General features: G+C 42.6%; 1 protein-coding gene across 2 annotated transcripts in view; it reads right to left on the bottom strand.

The window, feature by feature from the left end:
* rsrc1 (arginine/serine-rich coiled-coil 1) overlaps positions 1-18,361 on the bottom strand; it is a 104,026-nt gene that overhangs the window by 66,876 nt on the left and 18,789 nt on the right. For both annotated transcript variants that reach the window (XM_084018738.1, XM_084018739.1), the window contains exon 4: positions 16,931-17,173. In XM_084018738.1, the coding sequence (XP_083874864.1) occupies positions 16,931-17,173 (243 nt within the window). The remainder of the gene's footprint in view (positions 1-16,930; positions 17,174-18,361) is intronic.

Here is an 18,361-nt window from a genome sequence, read left to right as displayed (position 1 = left end):
GGCTTGACTTTATCAAGGGCAAGCTGTCCAGCACCGTCCGCACCAGGGCCGAAGGGATCTCTCTATCCATTAGACGCACACAGCTGACACACACACAAACACACACACACACACACACACACACACACACACACACCATTTTACATCCTCATCTCTCTTTTCAAAACATCATATAATCTGCTGAGGTCTTCGGGGACAGAGCTTTCCTTTTCCCCTTATCTCCCTCCCTCCCTCCCTCCGTTCTCTGTGCCTTCAACGCAGAGGCAGCATCGATTTCTGAATTACACCACAATATTAAATAATTAATATACTTGCCATGATTGATGTTTTGCATTAGGCCAATATTAGGTTATCAATCAAAATCCACTTGGTTTAATGTAATAATATTGAAAATGTGTCAGTGCCTGTTCATCCAATTTGTAGTGGAGGCAAGCCAGATAGTAATGGTGGTGTAGCACAAGGCCTCAGAGACACTGTGGCCTGCTTGCTACAACCGTAGGAGCACATTAAAGCCCCGGCAAACAACCGGAGGGAGGGAAGGGAGTGATGGAGGGAGAGATGAAGTGAAGACATGGAAAGGCAGGAATGAAGCAGACAGACAGTGATTCGTGATGCGCTGTGACAGGCTTGGCATGCTCAGAAGGCGTGGCGATCACATCGTGGTTTTGAGTTTGCCTTCAGACAAGAAACTGAACTTGTGGCGCATTAAAAATAGTACTCATAGTGCATTTGCATGGAATCAGGCAGATGGTAGACGGCAAAGCGGATGTCATGTTAGCGGATGAGAGTAGGATGTTAGGTGAGGTTGGCTGAAAATACTGGTCTCTTCCACAGAAAATGTTAAAAGTTGCCATCCTCTGCAATGGAATGGACAACCGGACCGGACGTTATGTAGCTCCATTTCACTGGAGAAAGTTGTTTACTTTTGCAAGAGAATATTAACAGAAAGCTACTTTATAGCTACATATACTACTGGAATAATAATGGAAATTAGGAGACACAAAACAATTATTAACAATATTATTAGTTTGGATGTCCTGCCATTCCAGACAGTAAGACAGTTTTTTTCCTGTCCAAAAGGTGTCTGTCTGCAGTCTACCTGATACCACGCAAATATATTAGTGCTCAATACTGTGTTAATATTATTTATGCATTTACAAGCAAGTGAGTGACAATTTTCCAACACTATAAGAATTAAGAACGATTAGTAGCTAATGAGTGAGCCAGCTCTCGTGTGCACAAGCACAGCACCAATCGGCAGGACGTATGGATCGGTTAGCGATGGACACGTGTTGTTGTTGTTCCTGTGTAGTGTAAATGAGCTGATAAATGATATGATAACATAATATAGGATCATTGCTTAGACTCAGGTCCTTGCCAACGGCATTTTTGGCTGTATGAGAGGTATTGGAAGAACAACTGTAATCAAGTTTTAACAATCAATCGTTGACTTCAGTTTAGCAAATACTGGCCAAATATGCCTTTTTTCAAATGACACATTTTGACTTGTTAAAGTGTAAACATGTACAATACCATGACCCTGAAACTGAATGCAGCCATTCTTCATTTTATCATTTAAAAATGTGTTTGTCTCACAGGTCAAAATGTGACCGTGAAAAAACTCCAATAAAAGGGCACCAAGCAGCTGAGGTTCAGAGTCTTAGTATCTTGAGATACACGATTAACACAACAAAAACGTCTAAAGGTGCAATCAAAAACTGGACGCTAAACGCTTTGGCCTTCAATGTCAAGCAATATACACAGGCATCCGTCATTACATTCAACATTTTGCAAGACGAAGATTTCAAAGGGGGATGGGATACTTTGCATCATACCATTTCTGTGAAATTCAAGGTTTATGTACAGATTCCCTCTCTTTCCTCTTTTGGCCACAAGACAGAAAGACAGAGAGCCTGACATCGACTGGCTCGTGAGAGAGGGAAGGGTCAGAGAACAAGAGAGAGTAATGTACTGTTGTTCCAGGAAATGGTAATTAGTTATCTTGGGTCAATTAAGTAAAACTAGACAAACAAGTGAGTGTTAAACTGAGCCCTGGCAAGGTCAATACAACCAATTTAGCATGGCCACTGGATCCATCACACTGTCTGCACTTTTCTGCTTTCTCATTCCAGCGTGTTTCTTCTCTCCCTCGCGTCTCCTTCTTTTAACCTTATTTAATCCACTTCTTCAATCGCATACCTGTGTTGCACTGTGTCTAAACCCTTTTCTGTCTCAAGCACTTTAAAGAGGAACTTTAAGCTGTTGCCTCATCTTAGCTCGTCTCCTTCTTTGTCTCTCCACACCTGTCATTTTGTCCTCCTCTCCCAATCACCCTCCTTTACCCCCCCTCGCCTTCCCATACCCTCTGCGCTCCTGCTAGCAGACAATTAATTACAGAGCCGGCGCCAGATGAGTTGTCATTTGTGGTCAAGTTTCTAATAATTGCATTAGGGTCTTCAGGGGTTTTATTCTTCCTGAGATGCCCTCCACTTCTTTCGCTCACCCCCTTTCTTATTCTTCCTCTCTTGACTTGAACCCTCCTCTCCCCCTCCACTCCTTGACACGGCGGAGATAAATATCTTCACTCACTCAATGGAGGCGACAGAGGGACTTAAAATGCAGAGGCAGTCATTTGATTTCCAGCTAACAGAGCTGCCCATTAGCGCAGCACTCATCAGCCATGCATTACCCTCAGACCTGCTGTCCCGAGTGTGGAAGCTTTAACCATTTCATTGTCCACTACTGGCCAGGTTTACCACATCATATCAGGGTTACTTTGACGGGCTGTCATCCACTGGCCCCATTAACCTTTTTGACTGCCTCTATATGTGACAGCATCCACTTAACTGTCCGTTCCTAGTGTGGGGGCAGTTAGGGCAGGTCAATAAAAATTAATTCCCCTGTCCGCATCCAAGTATAGTGAATGTGGTGAAGAGAATTCAAAACAAAAATACTCAAAACTGAATGCTTGTTTGTGTCACTGTAATGGTTCCATCATACTCTATAATGTAAAATGGGTAAAGTTAAAAGTCCTGAAGACTATTAAACCAGAAGGTCCTACACTGACCTGTGGCATTTAAAGCATCTACCTTCTTAATCTTAAAAAGCCTAGAACATCATGTGAACGTGCTAACATACATTTCTCCTCAATATGAAACCATCATCATTTAAAAACAACTGTGAAATTGTCTTTAAATTTGAAGGTTGGGGTCCAGAATTAAGGTGTGCTGGACTACATATAACTTGACCATGACCATGTTGCATGCACTACACAAGATTGTTTCTTTACGTGTACCTCTCTTTTTTCTCTCTCTTAAGGACAGCAGCCTCTCAGCCTGATATCAGAAGGAAACAATGAGCAAAGGGAAGAGAGGACACTGTAACGCTACGAAAGAGACATCATTCATAAGAGTTAGTGTGTGTGTGTGTGTGTGTGTGCGTGTGTCCCATTTGCCACAGTTACATGTCTTGTCAGGCGTGTCATTGAGCATTCATATGTTGTTTGACTGCTGATAGAACGGCAGGCGTATTTATTAAAGAGTCCATGTGATGGGGAGACCAGGGCAAGCACACTCACACATCCATCACACAATGCACTAATACACAGTCCACATCAGTGACATCTGCCTGTTTAACTAATAGAAAGCAAAAGCTTGATATTAAGCAGTCGAGGGACACACACACACACACACACACTCTCACACACTAATACAGCTCGGCTTTCCCCCAGGCCTGATTGCCATCTCCATAGCTCCTTTTTAACAGGGCTGCCAATTGACATTGAAATTGTATTCTTGTGTGTGTACTCAGCTACCGCTCAGGGTTTTATACAGCACACACACACACAACCACACACACATGCACACACACACACACAGAGAGAGAGAGGAAGGGATCATGCAGGGGTAAGTCAGGGGCTGTCACTCTTTCATGCAGAACACACAAGAGGGAACAAAACATAGACTTATGCTTCTATGCGTTCTATGTAATTCGCCATGTGCGCACACACAAGCTCATACATTCGCGGGTACACATGCCCCCCCTCCATACTTCCCAATGGAGGGGGCTTTACTTTAGCATAATCCCAAAATGGAGGAGAAAAGCAGTCCATTAAAAATGGGGCTAACAAATTCAGCACTTTATGTTTCTCTGAAGGGAGGGTTAAGAGCAGTCAATAAAAAAGTCAGAAAAGGGGGGAAGAAGAAAAGAAGAAGCTGATTTATGGATGGACTTTCTGTGACACGCACGCACGCACACACACACACACACACACACACACACACACCTGTTTATATGTGGCCCATATCTGACACCTGGCCGTGGACAACAAGTGAGAGAGAGTGCTAGAAACACTTGTGGAGCCGACATTTAAGGACTACATTTCTTGAAACTGCAAGATTTGTCAACGGATGAGAATGTACCGTGTTAACGTGTGATATTATCATCATCATTCATATTAAAAACTTTTCTTTGGTCACTCTGCACCAGAGGTAAAAAGTTGATGGAACTTCTTTTTTTTTTTAATTAAAAGGCACTTTTATGGCTACCTCCTAATGAAGCCACTTTATCTTATATACAGAAAGTTTGACATTTTAATTTGACAATTTAATTTTCTGCCACCTTAAAAATGTGACTAAGTCAGCAATAATAACACTCAATTTAAGAACACTGTCCTGTTGAATGAGGTAGACATTAAGAGCATAACTGACGGACAGAAGGAGATTATGGAGTCATGGTGTTACAGAACAATCCGTGTTTGTGAACTGGTGACTTTCTGTGCTTGTGAATAGTTAATTATTGTGTCAGGGTTTTTTTTGGAGCTTGACCGTAAATCTGTCAGGCCGATATATACCAGCCGATATAAGCTCACTGCAGATATAGCGCTGTTTGTCAGCTGATAAGTAGGAAGAAATTGCAAACATAATGTGTAAACTAGGTTTGAGGTAATTTAGAAACAGTGTCACTGGGCACACGGACTTTATTTTTCACACTTTCAAATGTCCCGCTTAAACTACCAAATATTAAAATCAGTATTGTCCTAAAAATCCAGTACTGGATTGCAAAAATTAGCTGCACTATTTTTCATTAAAATGTAACATGCCAATGTGAATGTTTAATTTTGCTATTAATGAAACAAAAGTCATGGTTTGAGGAATCAGCTGACACCCAGAAGCATTCACACACACGTACATTCACATATAGCATCCCAGACTGAGCGCCTCTCCCTACAGACTGCCTGTACCCCCACTTCTCAGCCTATACACACCAACTGAGTGTCAAAAGGAATTGAATGCCAGGGCCAAGTTTAAAAGTAAATTGACTTATTTTTAGTGTGTTACACAGAGGGAGCGCAGGACAAAGACAGAGAGAGAAAAAGCAAAAGGGAGACATGGAGAGCAATCAATTTCCCCGCGGTTTCTTCAATAGCCGGCGGTCCTTTTCATACCTCCCAATTAGAACCTTTCCTAATCAGAGAAATACCTCTCCATTATTGAGACGGAGACAATGACACTCCCCAACATTTCCGCCTGCTCCAAAACTCTGTAGATTGCGGTGCTGGTACACAAAGAATAAAGCACTGGCTATACGGCGGGGGGGCGGGGGACGCTTGTGTTAAAATCACATGTGGAAATCTTTTGGCTCTCCTCGCAGCCCCGGAAAAACTGATGGGGAACAATGGCAGCCCGGCACAGCATCTGTCATGGCACAATATAAAAAGATGATCTTGGCACAGAATGGACAAAAAAAAAAAAGAACGAGGGAGAGGGAGGAAGACGGGGGAATGGAGGGGAGGGGAAGGGGAGGGCCAGGCGAGAGGTAATTCATTTGCAAATCAGGCCCTGACGCTCAGGTCTATTTCAAGCTGCCAGTGGGTGCCAGGAGTTAACAAGGTAATCAGTTTCAATCCTGCCCTTCAATTGTACATCACACCCTCATCCAGAGAATACCCAGGCCTTTCTATAGGGGCAGAGGGGGGAAATAGCAATCTGGCTGCCGGCTGGCTGCACACACAATAGACACACACACCTGAAGACTAGTGCGTACACATATACAGGCAGCCCCCGCATACACACACACACGCACACGCACACACACACACACACACACACACACACACACACACACACACACACACACACACACACACCTTTATAGACAGTTTATTAATAGCCATTTATACACATGTCCTGACAAGCAACTGTACTCAATTTTGATAATTTTGTTTAAAAACTTTTCTTTCTTTTTTTAAGTTCTTTAATTAGGGAAGACATTGCAAATATTTGTTATTTCAGCTCTCTTGGCATATATGAATTACATTTTTGGACTGTTGGTGTGACAAAAACAAGAAACATGAAGTTGCCTCTATTAATCGAAAAGAATCAAGTAAATCAGCAATGAAAACGAATGACGGTCACCGTTGAAAGCGCTTTGAAATGTTGATTTATCACAATCTTTCTTTCCTCTCATTATGTTTTTACTTGCCAGGTAACCGTCTCTGTATATGTGTTTGCTTGTCATTGTGTCACTGCTGTAGCCGTACTGTATTTCAAATTGTTGCTGACCATAACATTATACAATGACACACTTTTCTATCAACATAAGGTGTTACAATGGGACCAAGAAATATTCTTAAGTCATGTTCATCATGTTCACTGTAACCCTCTTCTATTATTTAACTGAAGCTTCCTTTTCCAAAAACGCTCCATAGACACAAAGGGGTACAGGGCTGTTCTCAAGCTAAACGTGGTACAAGAAAAACGGTTAAAAGAAAACAGCAAGCCACATTTGCCCTAATCCCTTCTTCCTCTCTGCATCCCTCTCTTTAGCCTGTGTCAGCTGTAACCGGCTGGTCGAGATGCTTTTAGCCCCAGTTAGTCGCTCATCTGCATAATCAATATGACAACCTTATTTTTCTGATGCAAACAGGATTTTGCTGCTGAGCTGTGTTTGCTGATGTGTGTGTGTGTGTGTGTGTGTGTGTGTGTGTGTGCACAAGTGTGCCCAGTCTGCTCCTGGCCAAGCCTCAGTCATGGCCCTCTTTAGCCTTAATTAGATTAGGCGCGATTATCCCGGCTCTACCTTACAAGTGTACAGGCGGGATAAAGTGGCCACAAAGGCCAGCCTGTCACAGGGACCAGGCTCTGGTCTGCAGGTTATCAGGGTCCAGGGAGACACACCGGGTACATTGTTATTCATATCATCTCCACACCGTTTTCTACGGCGCCTTTTTCACAACTCTCCCCCCCTTCGCCCCCCTTCCATGTCTGTGGTGTCAAACTGGCACAATCACTGGCCAGGGTAAGTCGCTCTTTTTTTCTCTCTTTCTGTCTGTCCGTCAGAAGACAAAACAACATGGCCCCAAGCGCTCTGCAGTCTGGCCTACAGGGAGAGATGTCAGGAGTGTGTGAGAGAGAGAGGGAGAGAGAAAGAGAGAGGGTGTGTGTGTGTGTGTGTGTGTGGACTTCAAGGATAAAAATGGTACAAAGAAAAGTTAACCCAAGTCTCATGCTAATGCAAATATATGAACGAGCAAAGCACAAAGTTGCTACAGCTAGGGATGTCCCGATAGCGTCACTAGGCCGAGTACCGTTCTGATGCGTTTAATTAATAAACTGAATGCCTGAAAGCTGGAAGTGACTGGAGTCCAGCTTTTATGTGTAAGGCAACATCAGGCCTGACTTAAACCTTGCTTTTAACAAGTAAATACATCGCTATATGTTTACTGAATAGTTATTTATAAATTAAATAATAAACCGTACACCAGCAACAGGAAATACACAGTGTTTAATCTATATGGTATATGAACATAGAATAACGGTGAATAGATCAGCCAAATTGTTACCGATACATAATGCAGCTATTCAATTCAGTATCGGCCCGATATCTGTGCATCCCGAGTAACGGCTCGCATTCAGACATGCAACATTTTTTGGCAGTAATCCAAACGCGTCCACGGCACAGAGCGTTGAAAACTAACTAAGTATGAAAAGTCTGGTCAGATTGTTAATCTAGTTTACTGTTGAAAAGAGTGATTTTAATTTAGCTGATTTTAATTTAAGTTCAGATCATTTTTTTGTGGTAAATTTCTTGTTTGGACACTTTTGCGAAATCAAAAATATTTTTTCTATATATCAGAGATACCAACATACAGCATGGCCATATAAATACTTCTCTCCTGAAGTGCACACTCAGCTTAACTGTGGCGTATGTTTACCTGCATTAATGTGTGTGCCATAACATTGGCTCCAAAAGCATTATTCCTTATGCTTAATATATGTTTGAACAAATGTAATGAGATGATTTGCTATGATATTCTGAAATACTCCACTGCATTCCCTAAAAATGTTTTCCACGTAGAGTTCAGCTCTGACAGACTCCAGTCGGTCTGCATCAACGAGTGTGTGCGTGGAGAAAAAAAAAGTTAGAGAGAGAATTATTTCCTCACTGTTGATGAGACAGCAGTGCCTAAGATATTTATACACATCTGCACATATATTCTATGCTGTCAGATGTGAGCAAAGAAAGAGGCTGCGACACATAAAAAGGCTTAATGATAGCAAGATACTTAGAGGAAAGAAGGATAGATGAAACCTGTAAAGAAAGAAGTGCATGGTAGCAGAGGGGAAGAGGACCAAAAACTAAATGAATGAGCAAACAGATGTGCTATGTAAACGGTGTTTTAAGGGATTATTTTTAATCTATTCCCAAAGAGATGGTTCTTGTCCAAATTAATGATTCAAAGCAAAACGTAATTAAAAGCAAACAAAAAAAAAAAACTTTTATTTATTTATGTGGGGGTGTTGCCATATTGTGACATATCGCTACCATAAAATATACCTTTTCATATTCTGAGGATTATTTTAACCATAACCCAAATGCAGCTGATCATATACTACTATCTCCCAACTGGCAAAAGATGAAGAAGTAAAAGTCATCAGTTTATTTGAGTGCGTCTCTGTGTGTGTGTGTGTGTGTGTGTGTGTGTGTGTGTGTGTGTGTGTGTGTGTGTGTGCGTCAGTGAGTGAGGCACAAGGTAAAATAACTCTATTAGAGAACCGCAGGGACGAGGCTTGCAAGAGAGCGAGACAGAGCACATAAGAGTGAAGGAGAGCAAGAGTGAGCGAGACATTAGTACAAATGAATTAAACATCGGCCCGGAGATCTAAACTTCAGCTGCAAAAGTGGCAGGCTAAATGGGAAGGGAGAGAGAGAAGGGAGGCTTCATGACTTTCCCATGGCTGTTCAATATGAGCTGTGTATCAGTGACACGAGTGAGCGCTCCCATCCCTCAGTCATCACCATCAAGCATACACACACACACACACTTGTATGATTGGTTACTGCACTCATAACTCTTTTGTTTCATTTCTGTGTGAAAGCAAAGGAAAAGAAAATTGGCTGCCGATGTGAAACCTCCACTGAGAACGACTGTTATGGTGCTCCTCTCAGGCAATATTTACTTGCACGGCCGAGTCATGGTACTTTGCTGTGTGTCTGCAGCCCCGTTTACCCAGTCTGTAGGAGGCATTCTTATAATGATCGATGCCATTAGGCAAGACCTGCGGAGCTGTCTTTCTGTCTCGGAGCAGCAGAGGTCATGACGAAACGCAAACTGAAATCTCTCATCTGCCCTGTCCATCGCTTTCTTCCACCTGTGTTACTTTGTCTGCTCTCGCCAACTAAAAAGAACATCTCTCTCCTTAATGTATTCTCACTCTCGGCTTCTCATAAAGACTTCAGTCCACCTTTCTTTGCCCCAGGTGCAGACTGGAGCACTGGAGAAAATTTAACGTGCACACATCATTCTCCACAACAATCTTCTCCGTTAGCTCCACGCCCCGATTCCTCCACCCAAAAAACGACCCGGATTTCCCAGCGCGAGCGGGGAGAGAGGGAGAGAAAATACTGAGGGTAGAAAAACCAGTTTTGTCGAGATGCACATTTACATAACCCTCACTAAATCGGAGCTGGCCTGTCATGTTTGCTGCTCATAACCTGCTGCTTATAATCCTGCCTGCATCCTCTTCTGATCCATAAAGCTGAGCAGCCAGCCACTTCAACAGCAGCCAGGACTGCCATCACTAGCTGCTGCTCCTGCTAAGACAGGGCCGTAAAAACAGGAGGGGGGACGGGAGGAGAGAGGAGGAGAAAATAAAAGAGAGGAACAGGGTAATTGGATTGGGGGGGATCTTCTATTTGGCCGGGCCTGGTCTCTGTCATCACGCTCCAGGCCTGGCTTCTCTCAGTGCCTACAGAAGGTCTCAAACACATCGACACACACATAGACACAGACACAACTCCAAACAGCATTGAATCACTACTCAGTTCACAAGGCAGACTGTCCTGTGCACCGCTGAAGGCTGCGGGGCGTCTAGTGTGGGTTTTTTGTGTGTGTGTGAGTGTTTGCCTACTCCTTTAACAACTCACTAAATGGTTAAACAGATTACAGAGCGCACTAAGTGGATTGTCACAGCTCTCTATCGCTTGCTCAGGGTGTCTTTCCTGTGATTAAAAGTGGCCAGATTTCTCTCTCTCTCTCACGACACATCTGCAAGCAGTACAGAGAGAGAGAGAGAGAGAGAGAGAGAGAGAGAGAGAGAGAGAGAGAGAGAGAGAGAGAGAGAGAGAGAGAGAGAGAGAGAGACTCTCAGCACACACACACACACACACACACACACAAAACAGATTATTTTCAGCTACTCGTAAGATTTTCTGATACTTGATCTTATTAAATTATAATTTTTAGTGCGGTATATAACTCATGTTGCCCAAACCCAATTACATTTTTTTGCAAACTGGAATCACGCTTTCTCCAGTGCAACTAACTTTAATCTACCTAATGTGGATTATCTGTTACCCTTCTTGCCTGGACTTCCTTCTGGAGTCAACCTTTTATTAATTCAGTGTTTTATTAAGATACAGTCAGTTGCAGAGGAAAATGTTAGTTGATTGAAGGTTGAGTTTATTTCCCCACTTATTATTTAGCAGGAAAAAATAAAGGGCTAATAATAATAATAATACAAATTTGAAATGTTAGGTCTGGAGCTACAAGTTGCACAGGTATTCTTTTCGATTAGATAACAAACCTACAGTTATAGTTGCTACATTGTTCACACCTTCCTGCCTTGGAGGTTTGGATCGGGATCATGGAGCTGGGTCAGATGACCCACATTCAGACCAATGAAAACCCAGGGTTGTCCTGCATCACTCCTGCATCTTAACAAGGTATTCATCTGCTTGTTTGCTTGTGTGTGTGTGTGTTTGTGTAAGAAAATAAATGTCCATCTAGCGCGGATAGAGTTCAGGCTGTTTTCTAGCCAATCTGAGCTCATTATCTGTGTAGAGAAAAAAAAACAGCTAATGACTACATACAGCCATGGGCCAACAAACACTACAGCTGCACCGCTTGGTGTGTGCATGTGTTTGTCTATTGGGACCTCTGTGTGTGTGTGTGTGTGTGTGTGTGTGTGTGTGTGTGTGTGTGTGTGTGTGTGTGTGTGCACGCGCTTGTCCATCCTTTGCATGTAGGCATCACTCCTATTTCGCTCAGCCTCATCCGACCACCCAGCCCCCACCCAAACTACACACAGGCAAACACGCACACCGGCTCCTCTGCAGCTTCACCCATGTCTCGTCTTGCTCCGAGCCACTGTGCTGCCCCCCCTTGACGCGCACACAAATAATACACACACTTACAGCTCATTGATTTAAGTCAATGTGAGTGTATCCTAACCTTCCGAGGACGGTGTTTGAAGTCTCTCTTACCTCCCCAGACCCGCTCCCAGAGCCAGACACAGCCTAAAGTCCTGCAAGACTGCAGACAAATGCGCATACATACATACACACAAAGCAGCAGCCAGTGGTCCCGTCCACACCACCCATACACACACTCCCAACTGGCTGAGAGGATGCCGCAGGCAGGGGCTACATGTGCGTTAACGCACACACAAACACACTTACTTTCTCTGTGTATTACCAACACTAATGAGCTGATAGATGTTCAACAGAGGCAAAGAAGCAGACAATCATTTCCTGAGAGTGAGGCAAAGAGGGAGAGAAAGTCAACAGCATTGTGAGTGAATGTGTGTGTGTGTGTGTGTGTGCTGGTGTCTAGGGTCTTGTTTTATTTTCTCTCTGCCTCACAGCCTCTAGGCATCCAGAGGTTAAGGCTGAGCGATGGAGCAGAGCTTGCCAAACTGAGGCCTATAGGTTCTGCCGGACCCCTGTGGTGAGGCTGGGTTCTGTTTAGCTAGTCAGGGGAAAACACAGTAATGAGAGGAATTACTAAACAATCACACTCACAGAGAGAGATGGGAATGGGTGGGTTGGTGTGGACGGCTCCGTGGACGAGTGTCAAGAAAACATGCTTTATTTTACAGACTTAAAAAAGAAACTCTACCCTCAGAAAATAAGCTGTTTTACAAGTGCGAACTGTTGAAGTGCTGCCCCTCACTGGCAGAGAAACACTCCCAAACGATTCTTTCATAGACAAAGACATCAAAAAAGACTTTAATGAAAGGTAGGCAGTGATTTCATTGCTTTAACCCTAAGCTCATTATATCAACTCCAGTTTTACATGCACAGGGAAAAGACGGCTCTCTGATACCATGAGAGGTCTCCACACTGCCCTCAGTGCCTCCGCTGCCCAGCCTCGGCCCACTTCACACTCAAATGACATTAAATTGAGTCAGATGGACCAACAGTCCTCCCGTGACCAAGCACAGACAAGGAGTTCAGCCTAATTGGGCAGACCTCTCTGATTTAGGATGTGGAGTAAGGCAGCCAAGCCCACGTTGTTCCGCTACCTTGGTGATGGGTTACAGAGGAAAGCTAAGAGGTCGACACCGCCAAAGGGAAAAGGTGTAGACTATTCTTGAAGAGCAGACACATTCTTTGATGAAGGAGTAGAGTTTGAGGAGTGAATATATGTGTTTGTGTGCATTAACATTATGAGTGAACCCCAAAAAACTGGGCCCGACTCCATCCATAACCAAATTTTCAATCATCCTGACCGACAACAAACCAAACTGAAAACGTCATCAGGTCCAATTGCATGCAGATTGCAAAGCAATGCTGTGTGCCTGCGTGTTCATTACCTCTAATTGTTTTGCAGGAGGACTGAGAAGAGATAAGTCAGGATTTTGCTCATCTTTGTAATTTGTCCCTGGTATGTTTCAGTGCATCCCAAGGGACCCAAGGAGATTGTTGAGTAGCTCAGCTAATTAAGAAAATAATAATAATTAGATTTTTTCTTATTTAAAAAAAAAATCTATTTATTTGTGTTAAGGAGGAAAATAAACATACAAATAGGATTACAAATTGGTGCGAGGTTGATCTTTTTTCGTAAAGATATTGTCACATTAATAATTTACTGCCAGCATGCCTCCGTTTCCCACCAACCTGCGTCAGATGTTTCACATTAACACCAAATTCTGCAATTAAGGGTACGTGAGAACTAGTTAGCAAGCGAGTAGAGAAATAACAACGCACCCCCGAAATGAATTAATAAAAGGTTGAGGTGTTAGTTTCTTCAACTCCAAGTGGTAACAGTATGAATGCAAACTTGACTAAGCAAAATCATTGAACTACATTGTGTATAAATAATTGTGTGATGATGTCCACTTTCGTATTAATTAGAATTAACATATTTGATTTACGGGTACTTGTGCACTTCTGATAGGGCCAGGAACAACTTGACTATTTATCTGAATGTTGAATGAAAAGTAAACCACAACACTCAACTGAGCCTTCATTTTTTTAAAGAAAAACACAAACAGTTTTAGGGCTGGTTAAGTAACCTCTTATGTTCTCTCTGTAAATAGGAAGGAGTAGACAGAGCAAAGCTGACCTCCTGACCCCTCTCGACTAGTCTGGATAAATCACACACACACACACACACACACACACACACACACACACACACACACACACACACACACACACACACACACACACACACACACACACACACACACACACACACACACACACACACACACACACACACACACACACACACAATCAACCACTTACCCTTTGCCACCGGTGAAAGGCAACAAGATCTCTTAACAGCAGCTCGTCTTTTTCAATAAATTTTGCATGAAAACATGCCGCTGGAGCACCAAGTTGCCTGCTGTCATACTAGAGGAGTGTTAAATGTTTAATGACAACAACACCACACACTAGCGTGCACACGCGGAGTTAGTGTCAGGGTGCCGCTCTGAGGGGCCCCTCTTTCATCCTGACTGACACGATGAAGCTCCTGAGCCTCCTCCCCACCCTGCCATCAACATCGCACTGCTTCACTCCCCTCCTACCACCCAGCAAGAAAACCTGGATGTAAATGAGCTTGGAGTGTTACAGAGTGTGTGTGTGTGTGTGGGGGGGGGCTTACATAAAGACCCTACCCCCATCACCATTAAGAGTAGAAGAAGAATAATGGAGAAGGCAGATAAAAAAGAAGAAGTGGCTTGTCATAGACAGGATATACTGCAGAAAGCCTTGTTTTACATATTCCTGAAACCTCTCAGTGCCTTTCTTCTGCTAACGAAACTCTGAACTCCTGTGGGAGTCTCTGGGAAATAACAGGAGCATCCATGTCAGGCACTTTCTGGACGTTGATGGCACATATCAAGATCTCAAGATAATCTGAATATAACTCATTCACTTTACTGTGAGTGTGGTGATGGAGTCAATTAAAGTCAAAATTTAGTAAAAAGATTTCAGAAGATTTTCTTGCATTATGTCATAAAACATCCATTCATTTAAAAGGTGTCACTAATTGCAATATAATATATTTAAATGTAGTAATCACGTTACTTTGGCTTCTCGAAGTACAGCACATCTTTTGCGATTATTGAATACTCAATACATATTCATGTTAAAACAACCAAAACAAGTACACATTCACACACTGTGAAAGGATGCAAGATTATTATATGTTTAATCAAAAAGAACAATGTACATGTAGAAAACCATCATTGTCTCGTATGATGGCAGGTGAGCACCACGTGGTTTAGTCTGAATTATTCCAACACCGGACCTCCACAGGTTTAAATAAATTGGAAGTAGTTTGTATTATAATAGGCTGCCACAGGTGGAAATGCACACACACACACACACACACACACACACACACACCAACAAACTTACTCGATGTATGCTTACAGACACACATGCACACAGACAAGCTAAAGCGGGGTCACAGATAAAGGAAGAGATTGCTATCGATGCTGAAGGATATTGAAGCCTTAATAAGAAAATAGATATAGTCGGCTGGCCTTACATTTCACTGTTAGCTTTATTTGTTTTCCAGATACGGATCTAAGGAAAGGCAATATGTAATAGCTTCAATAAATGGAGCACTTTTCCTTTAAAAGTAAATCTCCATGTTCTGCTCACACAGAGAAATCTTGAGCCACAAGGTCGTCATTGATGACCAACAAAGCCTCCGTGAGAATGAAAAAAAGGGCTAAACATATGTAAATTGTAACAGCTAAAAGGGCTGTTTATTATAAACATGCTGTTCTATCAAGTCTTACTACTGAATGATTTGAAAGATAATTTACAAACTGCAATTCTAAGTAAACAAGAAACCATAGCTTGAATAACAAGTCAATGATTCACCCTCATTTCTAATCATGTGCTTGTTTTCTTCAGTTACATCCGTGCACACTACTTGCTAAATACATAAAATGATCTCAGTTAAGATACATTTTCTCAATAATTAGCATTTACTTTACTTAATGATATACAACACACACACACACACACAAACACGCACACACACACACACACTTTCAGAATAAGTGCTGTGACAGTTTGACAGTGGTGCACAAGCAAAGTTTTAAAACATGTTAGATGTAGTGCACTTTTCCTCTTTTGACCGTTGCTACAGTGATGAGTTTCATCATCTCATTGCACTGTTGCATCAAGAATACTTCTGAGGAATGGAGATCATTTTCAGTCAGATCAGAACACTTAAAAAATCCTAAATTGCCATTTGGCTATTACTGCGTATTCCTGTTAGTAAATCCAAGGAAAAGCCTACAAATAAATATTGCCACAAAATGTTTTCTTTCAGACAACAAAAGCTGAAGTCTCTTAAATGGACGTGTTCCTGCACAGCAGCTGGTCTGCACCACTCATGGGATCCATAGTCTGCTACACAAATCTGTGCCATTCAATATGACAGACAACAACTGGGCACCCGTCATATTACAGTGGCCTCAAATCACATTAGACATGCCGCGCTGGGGAGGGACTGAGGGTGCTATTCTGGTCGAGGCAAAGAGAGGCCTCTAAGGTAGTTAGACCTGTAGTAGTGCACCACTGGTTAAACATCCACGACTCTAAATCTGTTTCTAGCTTGTATTACTGCCTTGAGAAGACACAAGCTTGCAAGTGAAAATGTCATCTGCCAACATTTCTCACCTTAAAATAATGCTCTCGTTTATTTATTGTTTTTTTTCTGTCTTGGTAGAAGCATCAAAGACATCAGAGATTCATATGATGGTGTTATGTTTTTCTAGACTTATTGCAGCTGGGTGAAAAGTGGAGTTAAAGACATCAGACGTCATCTGGTGACCAAAGCATTCTTTAAAAACTGAACCTGTGCAGCAGTCCTACCTACCATCGATTCCCCATGAGGCTCTCTCTTACAACAGGGGATTATATCACATTACAAGGCAAGTGGAAGCTGGTGCTTGATTGCAAGGGGACATGGAGGAAGAAAGGGAATGACGGAAGGATCAAGTGATGGATGGACAGATGAAGGGGCTGAGACCGAGCTCCATATTTAAGTCTGTATTATACTGACCAACAGTATGACCTAAGCTTTAGATTGAGCAGGGCCAACCCGACTCTTGTCTGGTGTGTTTGTGTCCACCGAACATGTATGCCTGCCATGCAAAAATAATGTGTCACTCACCGCTTTTTGGCTGCCTTGTTTTTACTCTTGTCCTCTCTGTCCTTGTCTCTTGCTCTCTCCCTTTCCTTCTCCCTCTCCTTCTCCCTCTCTCGGTCGCGGCCCTTTCGTCGGCTCCGGTCCCGCACTCTGCTGTGGCTGCGGCTCCTCCGCCGGCTGCGGCTGCTGCTCCTTTTGCGGCTTTGGGTCCCTCGTCGGCTCCGGCTGCTGCTCTTACTACGAGACCGCCGGTGGCGAGAATGAGACCTGGAAGAGATAATGAATCTGATCCGTCTGACTTTTTTCTTCAATGAGTAACATGTGAAATGCTGGTATTTTTTTTTCTTCCACAATTTAGCCATGTTCAATATCACCAACCCGTTCCAAGACTTTATAATAATAATAAAGTTATAGTCACTTTTTTGCTATTTCTGCTTCTCTAATAATTATTTGCCATTATTTCTTTTGATCACTCCCAGCAAATGTGGATGTGAACTTTTCACCTAGCTGTCAGTTCTGCTTGTGAACAGAAACAGAAATAGTGGGAGCAATTGCGTGTTCCATTGCATTGCAATCCAGGTGAAATACACAGGAAGCAGCTAGTGTCCAACTCAATGATAAGTGTTCATAAAAACTTGAATTCCTTTATTTTTTATTTTTATTACTGCTTGAAAAAAACAAGAGTTTTTTTGTTGTCAATGCATTTTTGTTCAAAATACATGCTATTATGTGCATCGGTTAACAAATCTCACAGGGTTTAAACTTTCCTGAAGTGGACACATTCACCATCCATTACATGGACCTAATAATACGGTTATGTACAAGCACATACAGCTTGACACACGCAGAGAGACACAGTAGAAATGGAGCCAATTAGAGGTAGGCTCAGAGGAAGGCCTGTCCTCTGTATTGATCTTGACAGTGGCCCTCTGGTATCAAAAACATTAACAGCATGGGATTTACTTTGTTAGTTATGACACACATACACACACACACACACACACACACACACACACACACACACACACACACACACACACACACACACACACACACACACACACACACACACACACACACACACACACACACACAGTTACACGCACATCATTTAAACATCAACAAAAAGAGAATTGAAAGTGTAACTCATGCTTCCATATTGTGTCGTAGACACAAATTCCCAAATCATAACCACTTATTTATGTGTCACTGCACATGCCTCTTAACACAGACTAAATCCTTCAACATGTGTGTGTGTGTGTGTGTGTGTGTGTCTGTGTGTGTGTCAGTGTAGATGCACGCGTGTGTGCGGGGAGGAACGTGATTTGAAACCCCAGTAGAAATCGGCAGCTGAGATGCTGTTATTCTCCATCATCTATCATTTTATTGATTTGTCTATAAAAACAGTCAAACCTGCTGTCCACGAGCTTTATTGCTTTCCCCCCTTTATTAGTT

This window comes from Eutrigla gurnardus (assembly GCF_963514095.1).
Source record: "Eutrigla gurnardus genome assembly, chromosome: 10".
Taxonomy (NCBI): Eukaryota; Metazoa; Chordata; class Actinopteri; order Perciformes; family Triglidae; genus Eutrigla; species Eutrigla gurnardus.
The sequence above is the reverse complement of the archived record's forward strand: the minus strand, read 5'-3'. Positions and strand labels throughout refer to the sequence as shown.